Source organism: Hyperolius riggenbachi, chromosome 4 (assembly GCF_040937935.1).
Source record: "Hyperolius riggenbachi isolate aHypRig1 chromosome 4, aHypRig1.pri, whole genome shotgun sequence".
NCBI classification, from domain to species: Eukaryota; Metazoa; Chordata; class Amphibia; order Anura; family Hyperoliidae; genus Hyperolius; species Hyperolius riggenbachi.
This window is the reverse complement of record NC_090649.1, coordinates 382,414,055-382,431,912: the sequence shown is the minus strand read 5'-3', so window position 1 is coordinate 382,431,912 and position 17,858 is coordinate 382,414,055. Positions and strand designations below refer to the sequence as shown.

At 42.5% G+C, this 17,858-nt stretch overlaps 1 protein-coding gene across 4 annotated transcripts in view; it reads right to left on the bottom strand.

Annotated features, from left to right (window-relative positions):
• LTBP1 (latent transforming growth factor beta binding protein 1) overlaps positions 1–17,858 on the bottom strand; it is a 264,927-nt gene that overhangs the window by 128,425 nt on the left and 118,644 nt on the right. For all 4 annotated transcript variants that reach the window (XM_068232113.1, XM_068232115.1, XM_068232116.1 and 1 more), the window contains 4 exons: positions 5,580–5,771; positions 5,310–5,329; positions 1,665–1,755; positions 988–1,077 (listed from right to left, as the gene is read on the bottom strand). In XM_068232113.1, coding sequence (XP_068088214.1) covers positions 988–1,077; positions 1,665–1,755; positions 5,310–5,329; positions 5,580–5,771 — 393 coding nt within the window. The remainder of the gene's footprint in view (positions 1–987; positions 1,078–1,664; positions 1,756–5,309; positions 5,330–5,579; positions 5,772–17,858) is intronic.

Below are 17,858 nucleotides of genomic sequence, written 5' to 3'. Positions count from 1 at the left end.
GTCACCATTATCTCTGCTGTAATTCTTTGCAAAACAGCCAAGCAGAACACATTTCATTGGCAGTATAATGGAGATGACTAAGCAAGATTCATTTTTGGAGAAAATACTTAACATCCCAGGGATCATACGTATTTGTGATTTGCATAAGGATTTCTTTACATTGCTTAGTATGTCATCCAGAAATATGTGCTAGATGTGTATATGTATATACGATTGGCCCACTGACTGAGCCATGGCCCTGCATACGAGGCAATCGGCTCCAGTAGAGACACAAATTGCCACACTTTTTCATTTATCCCTTAGTGCTGCTAAGGCTTACTTTTGGGATAGGGCTTAGATTTTGAGCATGCTTGAAATTCCTGCTAGGGATGTCTCAATTTTGGGGAAAAATTGTATATATATATATATATATATATATATATATATATATATATATATATATATATTTATTATTATTTATTTATTTATTGTATTTATAAAGCGCCAACATATTACGCAGCGCTGGACAATAAATAGGGATACATACAATATTTAGGGGTGACATACAGCAAAATGACAATACCTGAATACAAGAAAGACCAGATCATGCAGCACAGTATGAGTACAAGGTAATGCTTAGTCAGTCACTGGAGAGGAGCATGGAGATTAGGCAAGTTAGGTTCACTCAGATGCCTAGCCTTGATGGTCCTTTGGGTTCACAGTAATGGAGGTGCACGATCAGGTTGGACACAAAAGGAGGAGGACCCTGCCCAAAGGCTTACAATCTAAAGGGAGAGGTAGGGACACGAGAGGTAGGATATAATATAGGATATAGGATATAATAATATAAATATTATATATATATATATATATATATATATTAATAGTGGTCATTTACACATCAATATTTTTAGTATGAGAAACCAAGTGCTACAGAGACTTTCTGAAATGATGATCTTTATTGTTTATTGGTAGTAGAAAGAAATCCAATTTGCAGTAATTTTTTACCTGCAACTTGAGTTGGAGCAACGACTTGACTAGACTTTGAGACATCTGGGGCTATTTCTACGAGTACAGGTGGAGATTTTTCTACAACAGCTGTAAAGAAAAAAAAGAAGATAATATCAAGTGTTTAACTCTGGCAGAAGCAAAGCATCTATCAGTGTATTGCTGTCCACCTAGATGTCAATGTGTAACCCCTGACTTGTCAGGAAATTCAGTGTGGTGTGATTAGTTCAACAGCACTGATTGTTACAGATTGCCCAGAAAGCTCATGGTGAACCAGAACTCCTAGGAATGGAAAGCTTGTACTCACCAAGTACCCCTTGATATAGCTGAGATTATCTTGACACGCCTGCGCAGTACACTCCACACCACGTGCAAGTGATTGACAGCAGCACTCGCGCAGGCACAGTAGAAGACGACTGGTGAGGTTGGGAACTGGGAGCCAGTGGTTGAGAGCAGAACTGCAGCGAAGAACATAGCAGCTGCTATGGGCTGGAGGAAGCCCCGGGTAAGTAACAATGGTTCCTTTTAGGGGGGAGGGGCATTTAAGTTTTGCTTTGTCTTCTTGCTAGTAATGGTATGATCTTTACTTTTTAAGTAATAAACATAATTGCTTAATTGCTACATATTATGAGGCAAACATGGTTGTATTAATAGCAACCATTGCATTCATATTTTACCTGGATGTTGAGGATCTATTTTTATTGTTGGAACTCCTGATGACAGCTGAGGTTGCCTTCGATCACCTCTATCATCTCCAGTTAGGGGGTCCTTAGAAAAAAATAAATGTACATTTTAACCCTTGCTTAGAAAATGTTGAGACGTTAACAAAGCATGTAATGTACATCATCATATAAAAGGGATTGCATTGATAGTGCACGCTACCATTAAGCAAATAAAAAAAAAATAAGGATTAAAAAAGCCCTTCATTTTTGTCCTATAAAAATATGAATTCCTTTTGCCAATCCTTTGGCCAATGCGTAAAAGAAAAAAAAAGGGATCTCTGCTACAGGGGAAGATCTCTTTTTTTGTCTATGCGTGCTTATGAGAGACTTTCTTACATGTCATGTTCTGTACAAAGTAAGTAATTTCTTTCAAAGGAACTCAGACAGAAACATATAAAACCCTTGTGTAGAGTGGGGAAGTGTTAAAATCTACCATATAAAATCAAATATAAGTTGACCCTCTCAAGCTGTATTTTTTAATGACTCAAGTATAAGTCTATCCAGAAAAGTTAATGGCTGCACTTGGGGACCAGGAGGGGTTAATGGCTTCAATGCATACAGTATTGTAGCCATCAACCCCTCCTGGCCCCCCAAGTGCAGCCATAAACTCCTTCAGGCCTCCACATGCAGCTATTAACCCTCTAAACTGTCCCCATGCCTCCTATAAATGTCTGCATATCTCTGCTCCCCTTTTAGTTGTGGCCATACCATGTATCCCCCTTCTCCCCCTTTAAGTGTGCCCAGTATCTGTTTCCCCTTTTCAGTGTGGCCAGTCCCCATGTCCCCCCTCCACTGAGGCTGGCCAATGTGTCCCCCTGCTCCCTCTCTATTGTGGCCAGTGTTATGATTTAAACATCCCCCTAACCCCTCCATTGTGGCCAGTGTTGTGTTTAAACATCCCCCTTCCCTCCCCATTGTGGCTAGTGGTGTGATTGAACACCCCCCATTGTGGTTAGTGAAGTGTAAATACCCCCCTCCATTGTGGCCAGTGTTATAAAGTAAAATATCACCCACGACCCCCTTCCCACCCAGTGAGCTGCAGCAGCCAGCATGCCTTCCTATGTGTAATCATATACACAGCCTCGACAAAAGTTTCCATACACAAATCCAGTGCCAGGAGCAGCGTCATATCACCTCTCTTTCACATGCTGGTCTGTTTGCATTAACGTAGCTCCAGCTACCGAAGTCACAAGAGCCGGAGCTACACTATTACAGGCAGACCAGAGTGTGAAAGAGGGGTGACAGGATGCTGCCCGCGGCGCTGGATTCCTGCATGGAGGCTTCTGGCGGGGCTGTGTATATGATTACACATAAGAAGGCATGTTGGCCGCTGCTGCTCGTGGGGTGGGCAGGGGGAGGTTGAGGGTGATATTTTACTTTACAACACTGGTTCCAATGGATGGGGAGGGGGATAATTACACAACTCTGTGCTGCAGGAAGGGAGGGAGAGAATGGCAGCCCCCCTTCCCCCAGTCCCGGCTATAGAGCATGAAATTTAGAACATTAGAACTGACTCGCGTATAAGGCGACACCAAACTTTTATACTGTGAGTCAATCCTAAATTTCTCGCCTTATAGTCAAGTAATTTACATTTTTTATTGCCGTTCCTTAACTGCTGTCCATGGGGCCACCAGGTTTAAAGAGGAACTTCAGCATAAACAAACAAACTGTCATTAAGTTACATTAGTTAAGTTATTTAAAATAGATAGGTAATATAACCTCTTACCCACCCTGTTTTAAAAGAATAGGCGACTGTTTGTGATTTCATGGGGGCAGCTATCTTTTTTGCTTGAAAGGAGGTGACAGGGAGCATGAGACACAGTTCCAACTGCCCTGTGTCCTGATCACCCTTCCCAGCTGCGTGTGCAAGGCTTCAAATCTCAAATTCAAAATAAAAAAAACAAATGTGTGCCAAAACAGCAGAAGGAGAACAACAACATCAGAAAACCCATCATGCTGTGCACAGCATTAGGGGAAAAATGCCCGGGCATATTTCTTTGATGGGGCGGAGCTTAGATTCTGTGCAGCTAAAAATGAGGCTTGGGTAAGAAAAACAAAGTTCTGATGCTGTGAACCTGTTAAAGAAACACCAAGCCTTTTCAGTGCTGCTGAGTAGATTTTTAGTCTGGAGGTTCACTTTAATATCAAATCCATTTCAGTGAGTAAGTGGAATATCTTTCCAACAGTAACACAGACAAAAAGTAAAAACAAAAGCAAACTTATTTTTTTTAAAGCTTGATGTAAAATACAAATGCACATAAACCATGTATAAATTATGTTTTAAACCATAATCCTATATAGCCTGTCCAGTTTCTCTAATTAACCGGTTATGAAATATGCTGGGACTGCTTATAGTTAAATATGCTGTTCTATTGAGCATGCCATCAAAAAAATGTTTATATAATACATTTTATACACAAATCCCACTAAGGAGCATATTTACAGCTCTATGTTTTGACTTTTATTTTAACCTACCAATAAAATTTGGTGTATATCAAATTACAAACTAATATAACTAATAATATAATACAAAATACTTATTTTGAGAACTTGTTTGCTTGGTAGGTGTTGTAACATTACAGTATAATAAGTGAGTGAGAAAAAAATAAGGCATGATAATTAAAAAAAAGATTTAAAAAAAATCTTTTAAGTGTTACCTGCTACCCGCTAAAATGTTATAACATAATATAATGTAAGATTAAAAAACATATAACATAAACATAATATAAGGTAAGAAAAAACAGATACAGCAAATGTATTATACAGTATGCAATTAGGTTGGAACAACACACAGGCTTTAATGCATAAAAGATTAATCATAAGGTTTCCTGTGGTTTAGTCTGTCCATACACACTAACATCAAATGTGGCCAGTGATGTGATGTTTATTTTTATATTACTGATCATATTTAGTATGGGCTGTCAATTTTTTTTTTCAGTGAACACATATTTTCACCCAATGCAAAGATCCTGGGGCCTGATTCACAAAGCAGTGCTAACAGTTAGCACGCTGGTGAAAAGCCCTTTATCACGCCTAAACTCAGTTTAGGCATGATAAGTTTAGGTGTGATAAGTTTAGGCGTGATAAGTTTAGGCGTGATAAGTTTAGGTGTGATAAGTTTAGGTGTGATAAGTTTAGGTGTGATAAGTTTAGGCGTGATAAGTTTAAGCACCAACTGGGTTAGCACTGCAGTGCACAGCTGATCAAAAGTTTTGCGCTAGCAAAGTCTGGTGCACTTCGCATAGAGTTTAATGGCGCTGCTTTGCGTGCGGGAATTTGCACGCGATCTAAACTTATCTAAACTTATCACGCCTAAACTTATCATGCCTAAACTTATCACACCTAAACTGGCTTTTCACCAGCGTGGTGCAATGGTTATCATGCCTAAAGTCTCTAACTGGGTTAGCACCACTTTGTGAATCGAGCCCCCGATTTCTAGAAATTCATGTTTTTTTCTTTGTTTGTTTGTTGTGTTTATTTTTGTTTTTGTTGCTTTTTATTACTGGGAATAACACTCAAGAAATACATGAATCTTATCATTGGAAATGGTTGAAAACTGGAAAACAGGAAATTAAGTGTACCAGTTTGTGGGCAAATTACCTTTTCTATTCCAGCATCGTCTGTAATGAGAAAGTTCAAATAGGAGAAAGTTAGTAAAATATAATACCTGGAGTAAATATAGTATATTACTGTAGCACTATGAAATGATACACGTGAAATGACATACACTGGGTTTATGGTAGGTACTGTAAGACAACAAACTATTACATTCTAACGTATTCATATAATCATAGATTTAAATGTACACTAACTAAAATGGGTCGTGCAGCAGAACTATACGGACGATCAGTTCTTCATTTGTAAACTTGCCTTCTCTTCCATTTTGATCTGGATCAATTCTATGTGAAACAGAGAGCGCTTCTATTGGTTCTTCTCTTGTTATCAGTGGTTGAAATGTTGTTCTGATTGGAGGATGTGCAGTAACTGGTCTAACAGGAACCGGTCCTCGCAACACAGGGACAGTGTAGCCCATACCGCCTGGGCAGATTTCCTTGAAAGCAGCTTTGATGGGTAAAGAGAAATAAAGGTATCATGACACTGGAATGACCTTTGGTTGATTATATTTTCAGATTATTTACAATATGGCTTATGCAATGCTTTCCCTATGGGCTTTTAGCTTGGCGCTCCTCCCCCATTTTTAAGAGCTGCCCATCTCTTTTAATATATCTTGCTTTCTGCTCACTATTTATCTGTCCTTACATTGCTTCCTCTTGCTCTATCATCACACTAATTTATAACCTCACCTTCCTCAACCTGCTAACCCCTGTGGACTTAGCTAGTGTCATAATGTGGTGCCACTCGGCATTACAACGAGTGACAACAGTTTTTCAGTATGTTTTAATCAAGTTTCCCAGTGTGGCATCAGTCAGTATCAGGGCCATATTCAAGCCCCAGTCAGCATCAAACTCCAGCCCAATTAGTGTCACAGTGTAGTCCATCATTATTAGTATTAATGTTACAATGCAGACCTAGTCAGAGTCAATATCACATTTTATAGTTAGTGCCATTAACACAAGTTGAGTCACGTGTGCAAAGTTTACTACACCACTTGCATAAATAATCGGTAAAAGTGTTGCCCGTTGTGGACACATGCTAATTTTACAGGCATAATATATGGCCTAATATTTAAATAAATTAAAATGCAATTATAACCCATACATAACAAATAAACCAGCATACTCTCTAAGCACTATTAAAAGTGGCATATGCAGGCAGCGCACTGTGTTCTTAAGATTACCTACGCCAGTTACGTAAAGCCCATTGTGCAACTAGCACAAGGTGCATTACCTAGGTAATATGCATGATGCAGGGGTACCACAGCTTACGCTATTTGCATAACATGAGAAATAGAAGACAACCAGCACAGGAAGACTTTCAAGTTGATTATTTTATTCACCTCAAATAGGGAACAAAGAATAGCCATCATCCGTGTAGAAAGTCAGATGTAATTATAGCTCATAAATATAGCTCTCCATGCAGCCAAGAACAATGGACCCACTACCAGATGGAATAGGCAGTGCCCATATGGCTGATATTTTGGTGAAACCCCACCCACAGTGTGATGACATGACCATGGTCCTGACAGTTTGTTGTCTGTGAACCTCGTTGCAATGTGGGAAATAACGGCTTCTTTTTTCAACTGCCAAGCAACCAGCATCTCCCTCTGTGCATAGAACTCTCAGTAACAAACATTCCACACAGATCACCTGTGAGAACTAAAGATATCAACACCAGAAATACATTTCAGAATGTAAATCAGGGAGAGGAAAGATTTTACAATAGGAAAACATTGACTAATCTATAAATGAATATTGTAAAAAATAAGCAATTTTTTTAAGTTATCTTCACTACAGTTCCTCTTTAACATGGGAAGGCCTGGATTTACCATAAGGCACTGTAGGCATGTGCCTACAGGCGCCTGATGCTGGAAAGGCGGCTCACTCCCCTCCCAGAGCGCCTCCCTCCTTCCCTCTGCAGAGTCCTGATGAAAGTGTAAAGGAGACGTTACTCACCCAACTCTTGGTGTTCCACTGACCAGCTCTCCTTTCAGTCAGGGGCACCTCTAGCTACTTAGCCACTCTTGGTCCCGCTCAAGTGGTCTAGAGTGTATTACGCTGGCAAGGTCGGCATCTGCACCGGAGGGGACCCCGGGCAACCGGCTGAAAGCGGAGCTGTGGTGAAGGGAAAGGACAGCTGCCAGGGGCTGGAGAAGGCCCCGGTTAATTAGATCTTTTTTGTTTTTTTACAGATTGCATCTGTAAAGATTGCATCTTTCCTTTAAGGTGTGCACACACACAAACAATGTCCCATATACACTTAACTTTTTCTCCTGAGTTCTCTTTAATATTTTAACTTCTTTTTAAAATAACTTTTCAGCATTTTGCAATTGAAAAAGTACCAAAAATTAGGCAAAAAAGTATTAAAATAATTTTGAGTATTTTCTTGATTGCTGATTTAAAAGGTTTTAATTGACGAGGTGTGAAAATATGACCTAGGACAGAACTCATCAGAAAAAGTTAACTGCATATGGGACATTTACTGTCACCATTTTAAATCGGGGCTCAATCCCGGGGGAGACATTTTGGGGCTAAATTCTGTACAGGAGCGTTGCTAGCCCTTAGGCTAATTATGCATTCTGTTGCTATAGAGGGGAAGCAATGGGACAATCTGCAGTGCACAATGGAGCGCCACAGGGTGGGCGGAGTAATAGGGAAAACAATGGACCTGGCTGGCACTCAGACAAGATGTTATGGCAGTCTCACCGATGCATCGGGAAGATCATGGGATACACTACTAGATTATCAGCAGAGGTGGCCACAGTGGCTGCCTCAGACAAGAACCATCTAGCATGTGTACAAGGCTATGCTCTTTGAATATTTTACAGTTAAGGACAAGTGAACTGAGAGGGATATGGAGGCTGCCATATTTATTTCCTTTTAAACAACTAGTTGTCCTGCTGATCTTTCATGCATCAGTAGAGTCTGAATCCCACACCTGAAACAAGCATGCAGCTATTCCAGTCAGATGTCAGTCAGAAACATCTGCTCTGCATGCTTGTTTAGGGTCTATGGTTAAAAGTAGTAAAGGCTGAGGATCAGCATGACTGCCAGACAATGTGCATTGTTTTAAAAAAGGAAATAAATATGGTAGTGTCCATACCCCTCTTAGGTCAGTTGCCCTCTAGCCCCAAATGTTATCATCCAGTTTAAAAACACCCTCTAACTGATGGCTATAAAAGTACAATATTCTATTAATAAAATACACTCACCTAAAGAATTATTAGGAACACCATACTAAAACGGTGTTTGACCCCCTTTCGCCTTCAGAACTGCCTTAATTCTAATTGGCATTGATTCAACAAGTTGCTGAAAGCATTCTTTAGAAATGTTGGCCCATATTGACAGACGCGTAGCTAGGGGGGGTCGGGGTAGGACAGGTGCCCCAAGGCGCCGGGTCCCCGAGGGCGCCCAGCTGAGCTGCAGGTTTTTTTTTGTTTTTTTGGGGGGAGGGGAGCAGCGCAGAGAAGAGGGAGAGCTGTGCGCAGCGGTGGAGAAGGGGGGCCATCTCCCCCCTCCTTCCCTCACCTTAGGTGCTCTCCCTCCCTCGCTGTCCCCTCCACAACTAATGTCCGGGTGGCTGGCAGCGGCGGGCGGGACTTACCTCCGTCTCGCTCCAGCGCCGGAAGTTCGGGTCCTGTAGCCGCTGCTCTAGACCAGAGTAGCGGCAAATCCATCCGGCGCTGCGACGAGATGCAGGTAAGTCCCGCCCGCCGCTCTCAGCCACCCGGACGGACATTAGTTGTGGAGGGAACAGCGAGGGAGGGAGAGCCCCCTAAGGTGAGGGAAGGGGCTGGGAGATGTCCGCCCCTCCCCACTGTGCCCATAGCTCTCCCTCCACTGCGCTGCTCCCCTCCTGCTGGGGGACACACCTGGTGACATATACTGGGGACATATACCCCCTGCCTACATATACTGGGCACATATACCCCCTGCCTACATATACTGGGGACATATACCCCCTGCCTACATATACTGGGGACATATACCCCCTGCCTACATTTACTGGGGACATATACCCCCTGCCTACATATACTGGGGACATATACCCCCTGCCTACATATACTGGGCACATATACCCCCTGACTACATATACTGGGCGCATATATACCCCCTGACTACATATACTGGGCGCATATACCCCCTGACTACATATACTGGGCGCATATACCCCCTGGCTACATATACTGGGGACATATACCCCCTGCCTACATATACTGGGGACATATACCCCCTGCCTACATTTACTGGGGACATATACCCCCTGCCTACATATACTGGGGACATATACCCCCTGCCTACATATACTGGGCACATATACCCCCTGACTACATATACTGGGCGCATATATACCCCCTGACTACATATACTGGGCGCATATACCCCCTGACTACATATACTGGGCGCATATACCCCCTGGCTACATATACTGGGGACATATACCCCCTGCCTACATATACTGGGGACATATACCCCCTGCCTACATATACTGTGGACATATACCCCCTGCCTACATATACTGGGGACATATACCCCCTGCCTACATATACTGGGCGCATATACACCCTGACTACATATACTGGGCACATATACCCCCTGGCTACATATACTGGGGACATATACCCCCTGCCTACATATACTGGGGACATATACCCCCTGCCTACATATACTGGGGACATATACCCCCTGCCTATATATACTGGGCGCATATACCCCCTGACTACATATACTGGGCACATATACCCCCTGGCTACATATACTGGGGACATATACCCCCTGCCTACATATACTGGGGACATATACCCCCTGCCTTCATATACTGGGGACATATACCCCCTGCCTACATATACTGGGGACATATACCCCCTGCCTACATATACTGGGGACATATACCCCCTGCCTACATATACTGTGCGCATATACCACCTGACTACATATACTGGGCGCATATACCCCCTGGCTACATATACTGGGGACATATACTCCCTGCCTACATATACTGGGGGCATATACCCCATGCCTACATATACTGGGCACATATACCCCCTGACTACACATACTGGACACATATACACCTGGCTACATATACTGGGCACATATACACCTGGCTACATATACTGGTCACATATACCCCTGGCAACCTGTTCTGTGGACATCTCTACCCCTGGCTACCTGTTCTGGGGACATCTATACCGCTGGCCACCTATTCTGGGGACATCTATACTGCTGGCCACCTATTCTGGGGACACCTATAGACCTGGGGCTACCTATTTTTGGGGAACCACTGCTGTCGGATTGAGTGTATTTTGGGGAACTGCTGCCAGGTGAGAGGTGTCTACCATATTAAGGGGGCATTCTGCCTATTTATGTGAAATGCTGTCTATTTATGTGCCTCATGACTGCTGAATTTGTCTTGTTGGGGGCCTCATGGTTACTGAATTTGTCTTGTTGGGGGCCTTAAGATCGCTGAATTTGTCTTGTTGGGGGCCTCATGATTTGTTGGGAGCGTCAAGATCGCTGAATTTGTCTTGTTGGGGGTCTCATGATTGCTGAATTTGTCTTGTTGGGGGCCTCATGATTGCTAAATTTGTCTTGTTGGAGGCCTCATGATTGCTGAGTTGGTCATGTTGGGGGCCTCATGATTGCTGAATTTGTCTTGATGGGGGGGGGGGCTCATGATTGCTGAATTTGTCTTGGAACATGCTGGAAGGTACATACTGAGGGAGGGTGGGTGAGTGCGAGCCTGCTAACTTCCTGTACATTTGGCTCCACCCATAACCACGCCCACATTTATTATATAGCCACGCCCCTTTTTGGCACGGCACGTGCCTTCCCCTTAGGGGGCGCATTAATAGTCTTTGTCCCCGGGCGCTGAAAGCCCTAGCTACGCCTCTGCATATTGATAGGATAGCATCTTGCAGTTGATGGAGATTTGTGGGATGCACATCACATCACATCCAAAAGATGCTCTATTGGGTTGAGATCTGGTGACTGTGGGGGCCATTTTAGTACAGTGAACTCATTGTCACGTTCAAGAAACCAATTTGAAATGATTCGAACTTTGTGACATGGTGCATTATCCTGCTGGAAGTAGCCATTAAAGGGTGGGTACATGGTGGTCATGAAGGGATGGACATGGTCAGAAACAATGCTCAGGTAGCCCGTGGAATTTAAACGATGCCCAATTGGCACTAAGGGGCCTAAAGTGTGCCAATAAAACATCCCCCACACCATTACACCACCAGCCTGCACAGTGGTAACAAGGCATGATCGATCCATGTTCTCATTCTGTTTATGCCAAATTCTGACTATCGAGACTCATCAGACCAGGCAACATTATTCCAGTCTTCAACTGTCCAATTTTGGTGAGCTTGTGCAAATTGTAGCCTCTTTTTCCTATTTGTAGTGGAGATGAGTAGTAGCCGGTGGGGTCGTCTGCTGTTATAGCCCATCCGCCTCAAAGTAGTGCGTGTTGTGGCTTCACAAATGCTTTGCTGCATACCTCGGTTGTAACAAGTGGTTATTTCAGCCAACATTGCTCTTCTACCAGCTTGAATCAGTCGGCCCATTCTCCTCTGACCTCTAGCATCAACAAGGCTTTTTCGCCCACAGGACTGCCGCATACTGGATGTTTTTCCATTTTCACACCATTCCTTGTAAACCCTAAAAATGGTTGTGCGTGAAAATCCCAGTAACTGAGCAGATTGTGAAATACTCATTTTGGCACCAACAACCATGCCACACACAAAATTGCTTAAATCGCCTTTCTTTCCCATTCTGACATTCAGTTTGGAGTTTAGGAGATTGTCTTGACCAGGACCACACCCCTAAATGCATTGAAGCAACTTCCATGTGATTGGTTGATTAGATAATTGCATTAATGAGAAATTGAACAGGTGTTCCTAATCATCCTTTAGGTGAGTGAATTATGTGTGACTGAAATCCCAGGTCTTACTTTTGCCATGTACTGTATATTCCTGCGTATAAGACTACTTTTTAACCCTTGAAAATCTTCTGAAAAGTTGGGGGTCGTCTTATACGCCGGGTGTCAATGATGCCGGGTGATACGCCCTATCCTGTTACCGCCTCTCAGATCTCCCTGCTGAGGGAGGTAAGGGACGAGGGAGGGTAGCGGCGATGCGGAGGAGGCGGCGGAGCGGCGCTGACAGACAGCGCTAGAGTAAACATTGTGCTGGCGACACGCTGCGTGTCGCCAGCACTGCAGGGGTATAGCGGCGAGCAGGGGGGTCTTTGAGACACACGATGGGGCAACAGAGGCTTGTGTTAGTGTGACCAACCAGCCTCTGTGCCCCACTAACATAATACAATGCCACCTCGGGTTCTCTTTAAGTAGAGTTGACCAATGCAACAAGTCAATTGACTATATACTGTTATATACTGGGTAACACATACAGTACAGCACCAGTATCTGTTCATACACAGCACCAGTACATGATTTTTTAATTATTATTTTAATTTGGTGTGCGTTGTAAGAGGGGTAGTCTTATACGGTGACTATATCCCAAACTCTATATTTTAACTGTAAAAGTTGGGGGGTCGTCTTATACGCCCAGTCGTCTTATACGCCGGAATATACGGTAATTATTATATCAGTTTTACTACTATGAAACCTGCAACCCAAATCGAACTGCCTGTTGAAATTATGCTTGAAAATCATGCCTAAGCAAACTGTGCACAATAAGTAATCAGGATTCCTGGACATCCAGCAACAATTTTCCACCAGCCACAGCAACAAAAAGCAGAATGTAAAGAGAATATATATATATTTCTTTATTTGCTTCATCAAGCACAAGCTATGCAAACATATATATCACGTAATGTCTCATGCTGGCTGGATTAATTCTGACAAACCTAGGAAAAATCATTTATATTTCAAACCAAACCAAATGTAGAGCTGGAATAAACAGAGCTGGGTCTCCCAGCACTAAGTACGTGCCGACACAAGCTCTAAACACACAAAAGGGAAATATAAACTATGATAACTTTCATCTGCTGAGAAGTGTAGATAGAGAGATTGCATGAATTAGCAGTATTATTAAACACAGAAGCTTCACAGGACTGTGTTGCTTACCAGCGATATCTTCCAAAAGGGTAAAGCATTCAGCCCTAATTCTCTTATTTACAATGATCTTGTCTGAGACAGAAGCCAGTTGTTGACCACGTTACATAATGTTATGCTTATAGAGGCACTTTAGCGACATATAGTGAAATGCACTAAATTATTTAGGATAGCCACTTTTATGGTCATTTTCCTAGTTTTGGCTTTAGGCCTGGGACCCACTAGCCCCTTTTCAAAGTGCATGTGATTTGAAAAGCTCTTGCTAATGTAACGGTATGTGTGATTTTTAAAAAAATCACATCCTTCAAGTGGGATCACACCCATAGCATTACATTAGCAAGAGCTTTTCAAATCACAGGTGCTTACAAAAGGCTTAGAAATACACTGCTAGTGGGTTCCAAGCCTCAGAAGCACTTCCTATTCTATATATGTATAATGAATGTAGTCTTGCCCTCCCCAGTGATGTTTAGCCTAAGCTGATTAGCTATTTAGAATCCCCCCCCCCCCCCCCCTAGAGCATACATGTCAAACTCCGGCCCGTGGACCTAATCTGGCCCTCTGAGCCATCAGATTTGGCCCTCAGATTCTTTCCTGACTTTGCATTTTGTTTGGCCCACTCTAGACCTCCAGAGAAGCTATATTGGAGGTTAAGCCCTAGATCACCAGGGAAGCCATATGTGGAGGGGGACAGCACTAGATACTAGGGAACTGTATAGGAGGAGGAAAGGAGGGGACCACTAAACACAGGAAACTGTATAGGACCACTACACAGCAGGGAATTGTATAGATGAGGGAGGGAGGGCAATTAAACTTTAGGTAACTGTATAGGGGATGGGGGGGGGGGGGGTGCTATTAGACACCAGGGAATAATATAAAGGAGAAAGGTGGCCACTAGACATTGAGGTCAGTCCGCGACTTGGTCCCAGAGCCCAATTTCTGGCCCACTTTTGTATTTGAGTTTGACACCCCTGCTCTAGAGCATTCTGGGAGACCAGGTTTATTGTATGGGCTTCGGAACTCTCAGTAACCAAACATTCCACAGAGCTGTACCAAAAGATTTCACCACCTGTGACAAGTTTCAGAATGTAAATCCGGAAGAGGAAAGATTTTACAATGGGAAACACTGACTAAATACTTAATAAATGAATATCGAAAAAACTAAATAAGCCTTTTCATTCATTGTGTTATTCTTCAGTACAGTTCCTCTTTAAATTACCAATATTTAGCCTATAATAAAAGGTTAATTTTCCCTAGCCCCTTGTGAAGTGCAAAGCATCCAGGAGGGATCAGTATCAGATCATGGACCAACTAAAAGAGCATGCGCATGCACAATCTGTGCTACCCATTATGATCATTGCTTGTTAAGGTGACACAGCAGGCAAGAAGAGATATACAGACAGATTGCATATCTACAGCCAATGAAGACAGCAGAAAGATCTACAGTGTGGGCAGGGTACATGTGAGCAAAATGTGCTCATCCGTTTGTTTGCCAGTTTTGCTCATAGATCCAGTGCGCCGAAGCAAAGCTACACTAAGCTAAGCTTTATACACACTAGATTGTCAGCAAAGATGGCCGAGTTCGCTCTATAGTCCATTAATTTGTGTTTGTGTGATTGCAGCTTCCACATAGATTTTCTTTTTTCAAGGTGTATTCTCTATTTCACACATTAATTATCATTAGCAGCTTCCAGTTGATTTATATATTGGGCCTGATCCAATTTACTGTTCCTCTAAGTGATCACTTTTAATCTTCTGTTTAAAATAACTTTTCAGCACTCTTCAATTGAAGAACAATCAAAAATTAGATGAAAAAGTACTGTCACAATTATCCTGGGCATATTCTAGCTTGCTGGTGGCTTAAAGGGCATTTTATTTATAAGATGTGAAAATATCAATTAGTATAAAACTTGAATTGGACCTGGCCTATTATATGGTTTTTGAATGGTGGTTCATTACTTGAGAAACAGAGTGCATTTGATTTGTGTTTGATCTGCATCTGCATTTCGATGTGTTGAAGTTTCAGTTAAATAAACATTGTGGCCACACTGACCTCAGGTCAGTCACAAAAGCACTTTCAGTTCACATTAGCACAATACATAAACACAAAGCTAAGCAAGTCAAAGGCAAAGTCACATTTCCATGAAATCCTCAAAAGTAACGGTCATTGGATAAGTTTCTTGTTAAAACCACACACAAAAATAAAGGTTGGTGTGCAAGCCAACAGATGCCAATGATTCTGTTAGTTATAGTGAAAGTCTTGCTTACATTTTTATTTTATACTATTTTACTATAACTGGTTTTGGATTGTGGAACGAATTACGTAAGTTTCCATTAATTGTTATGGGGAAATTTGCTTTCATATGAGTGCTTTGGATTACAAGCATGTTTCTGGAACAAATTATGCTCACAAACCAAGGTTCCACTGTAGTTCAAAATAATAAAGGCACTCCAGGGGTAAAAGTGTAGAATTTCAGATTGCTAAAGTTGCAGACATCAATGTCTATGTGGTTCGATTAATGTTCAAATATGCAAGCAGGATCAATGAGATCAATAATCAATATGCAAAAAGAATAAAAAGATCAGAAATGTGCAGGATTGGTAGTTCATAAGTCCCAGTCTCCTTGGTGTGGCTGGTAAAGTGCAGGTGCACCAAATTGATCTACCGTGGGTCAATGACTAGTTACATGTGCAATGTTCACAGTCATTTTCAATCGTAGAATTGCTCAGTAACAGCTACCAGAAGGATGATCCTCCGAAGCTCGCAAGGGTCTGACACTAGGATGGCTGGTTTAACATTTTTTTTTACAATAGTGCTGCTTTAACCGATGGTTTAGTTTTACATTCCTAGGTATTTTTGCCTATAGGTAGAGCTATAAATCTGGCACAGGTTGAAACAATTGTAATTAGAGTAATTTAGGTATGATTTGGGTGCATAGTTCTGAATAATTACACAGGTAATAAAATAAGTATGCAATTACAAGTACCATATTTTTCTGAATATAAGACTCACCTTTTCTCCCCCAAAAATGGGGACAAAACGTCACTGGGGTTGATTCACTAAGAACAATAGCAACGAGTAACCTCCTGTTAATCTGTGCACCTTAATTTTGACTCCCTGCATGCTACGCACGCTAATGGCAGCATAGTGTGCATAATTAAGTTTGGTTAGAGGAGCACTCGCTATGCTGTTAGTAACTTATGCCGGCTTTAGCCCAGTAATGGGCGCTCCACTCTTCCCGCCCTGAGCTCCTTCGGGTCCAGTGGCTTCAAAGGAGAAGATCTCTGCACGTTGATTGGCCCAATAGGCTGCGTGTCACTTGACAGACAGCCGATCAGGCCAATCAGTCTTATATTCCAAATACAGGGAGTCCCCAACTTACGAGCACCCCCCGATATGTACCACAGACCCGCCGAAATGTCAGGGACCCTCTGTATTGTCTCGTGTCATTCTCTACCGCCAGCGCATCTCTCACCTAATGCATCAGAGCCCGCAGCTATCAGATGAGGCGTTCAGCAGAAGCCGGCACAAGGGGAACAATGAGGGAGATGAGAGGTCTCTGATCACTGTGGGCTCTGATGAATTAGGTGAGAGGTGCTCCTGTTGCTTTCATCTATTCAAGAGGAGCAGGGGAGGACACAGGGGGGCAGAGCAAAAGAGAACACGGGGGGAGCAGAAGAGGACATGGGGGAGTGGAGGAGGACAAAGGGAGACAGAGGACACAAGGGAGGCAAAAGAGGAGACATGGGGACAGGGAAGGAGACATGGGGGACAGAGAAGGCAACATGGGGGACACAGGAGGACACCCCAAACCAATTTTCAAACCTTTGGGACAAAACAAATCCAGATTTCCAACATAGATTTTCCAAAATAATTAACAAGGCACAATGAACGCGTTTTATTGCAATATACTGGCTATAGACTTTCACCAATGACCCTCATTTAAAGTCATTCTCAATTTTAAGTAACTTGCGTTCCTATACAGATTAGGGAGATAGTTGCTAAATGTACACAAGGAAATGGCAAAGGGCCAAAAACTATTCTGAAGGTGATGACATGCAAAGCTGAATCAATGTAGTTATTTAATTCCGGATATTATGAGAGAAAATGAATGTTTTTCTTACAAGTGAACATAAATAGTGTAACATTAAACAGTAAAGCTGTGTGAGCACAGATGCACTGATAACATTGCTGCTGGCTGTATCATTAAGTAAGCCAGCTGTAAAGCCTACATTTGATAAAGGTGCCTGGTGGAAAGAGCGCAGGAAATAGGCGGTAGTAGAATATTGGTGAATTAACTCACATTCTACTTGGAAGAGGTGGGGTGCCAGGACACCCTATTGGAGAAATAGACACAAACACAACGGAAGCCCAAGTAGCGTTATATGTTTTTATAGCTAGGAAAATGTAAATCACAGAATGGCTACTCACAAAAGTGGGTTGCAATAGGGGCA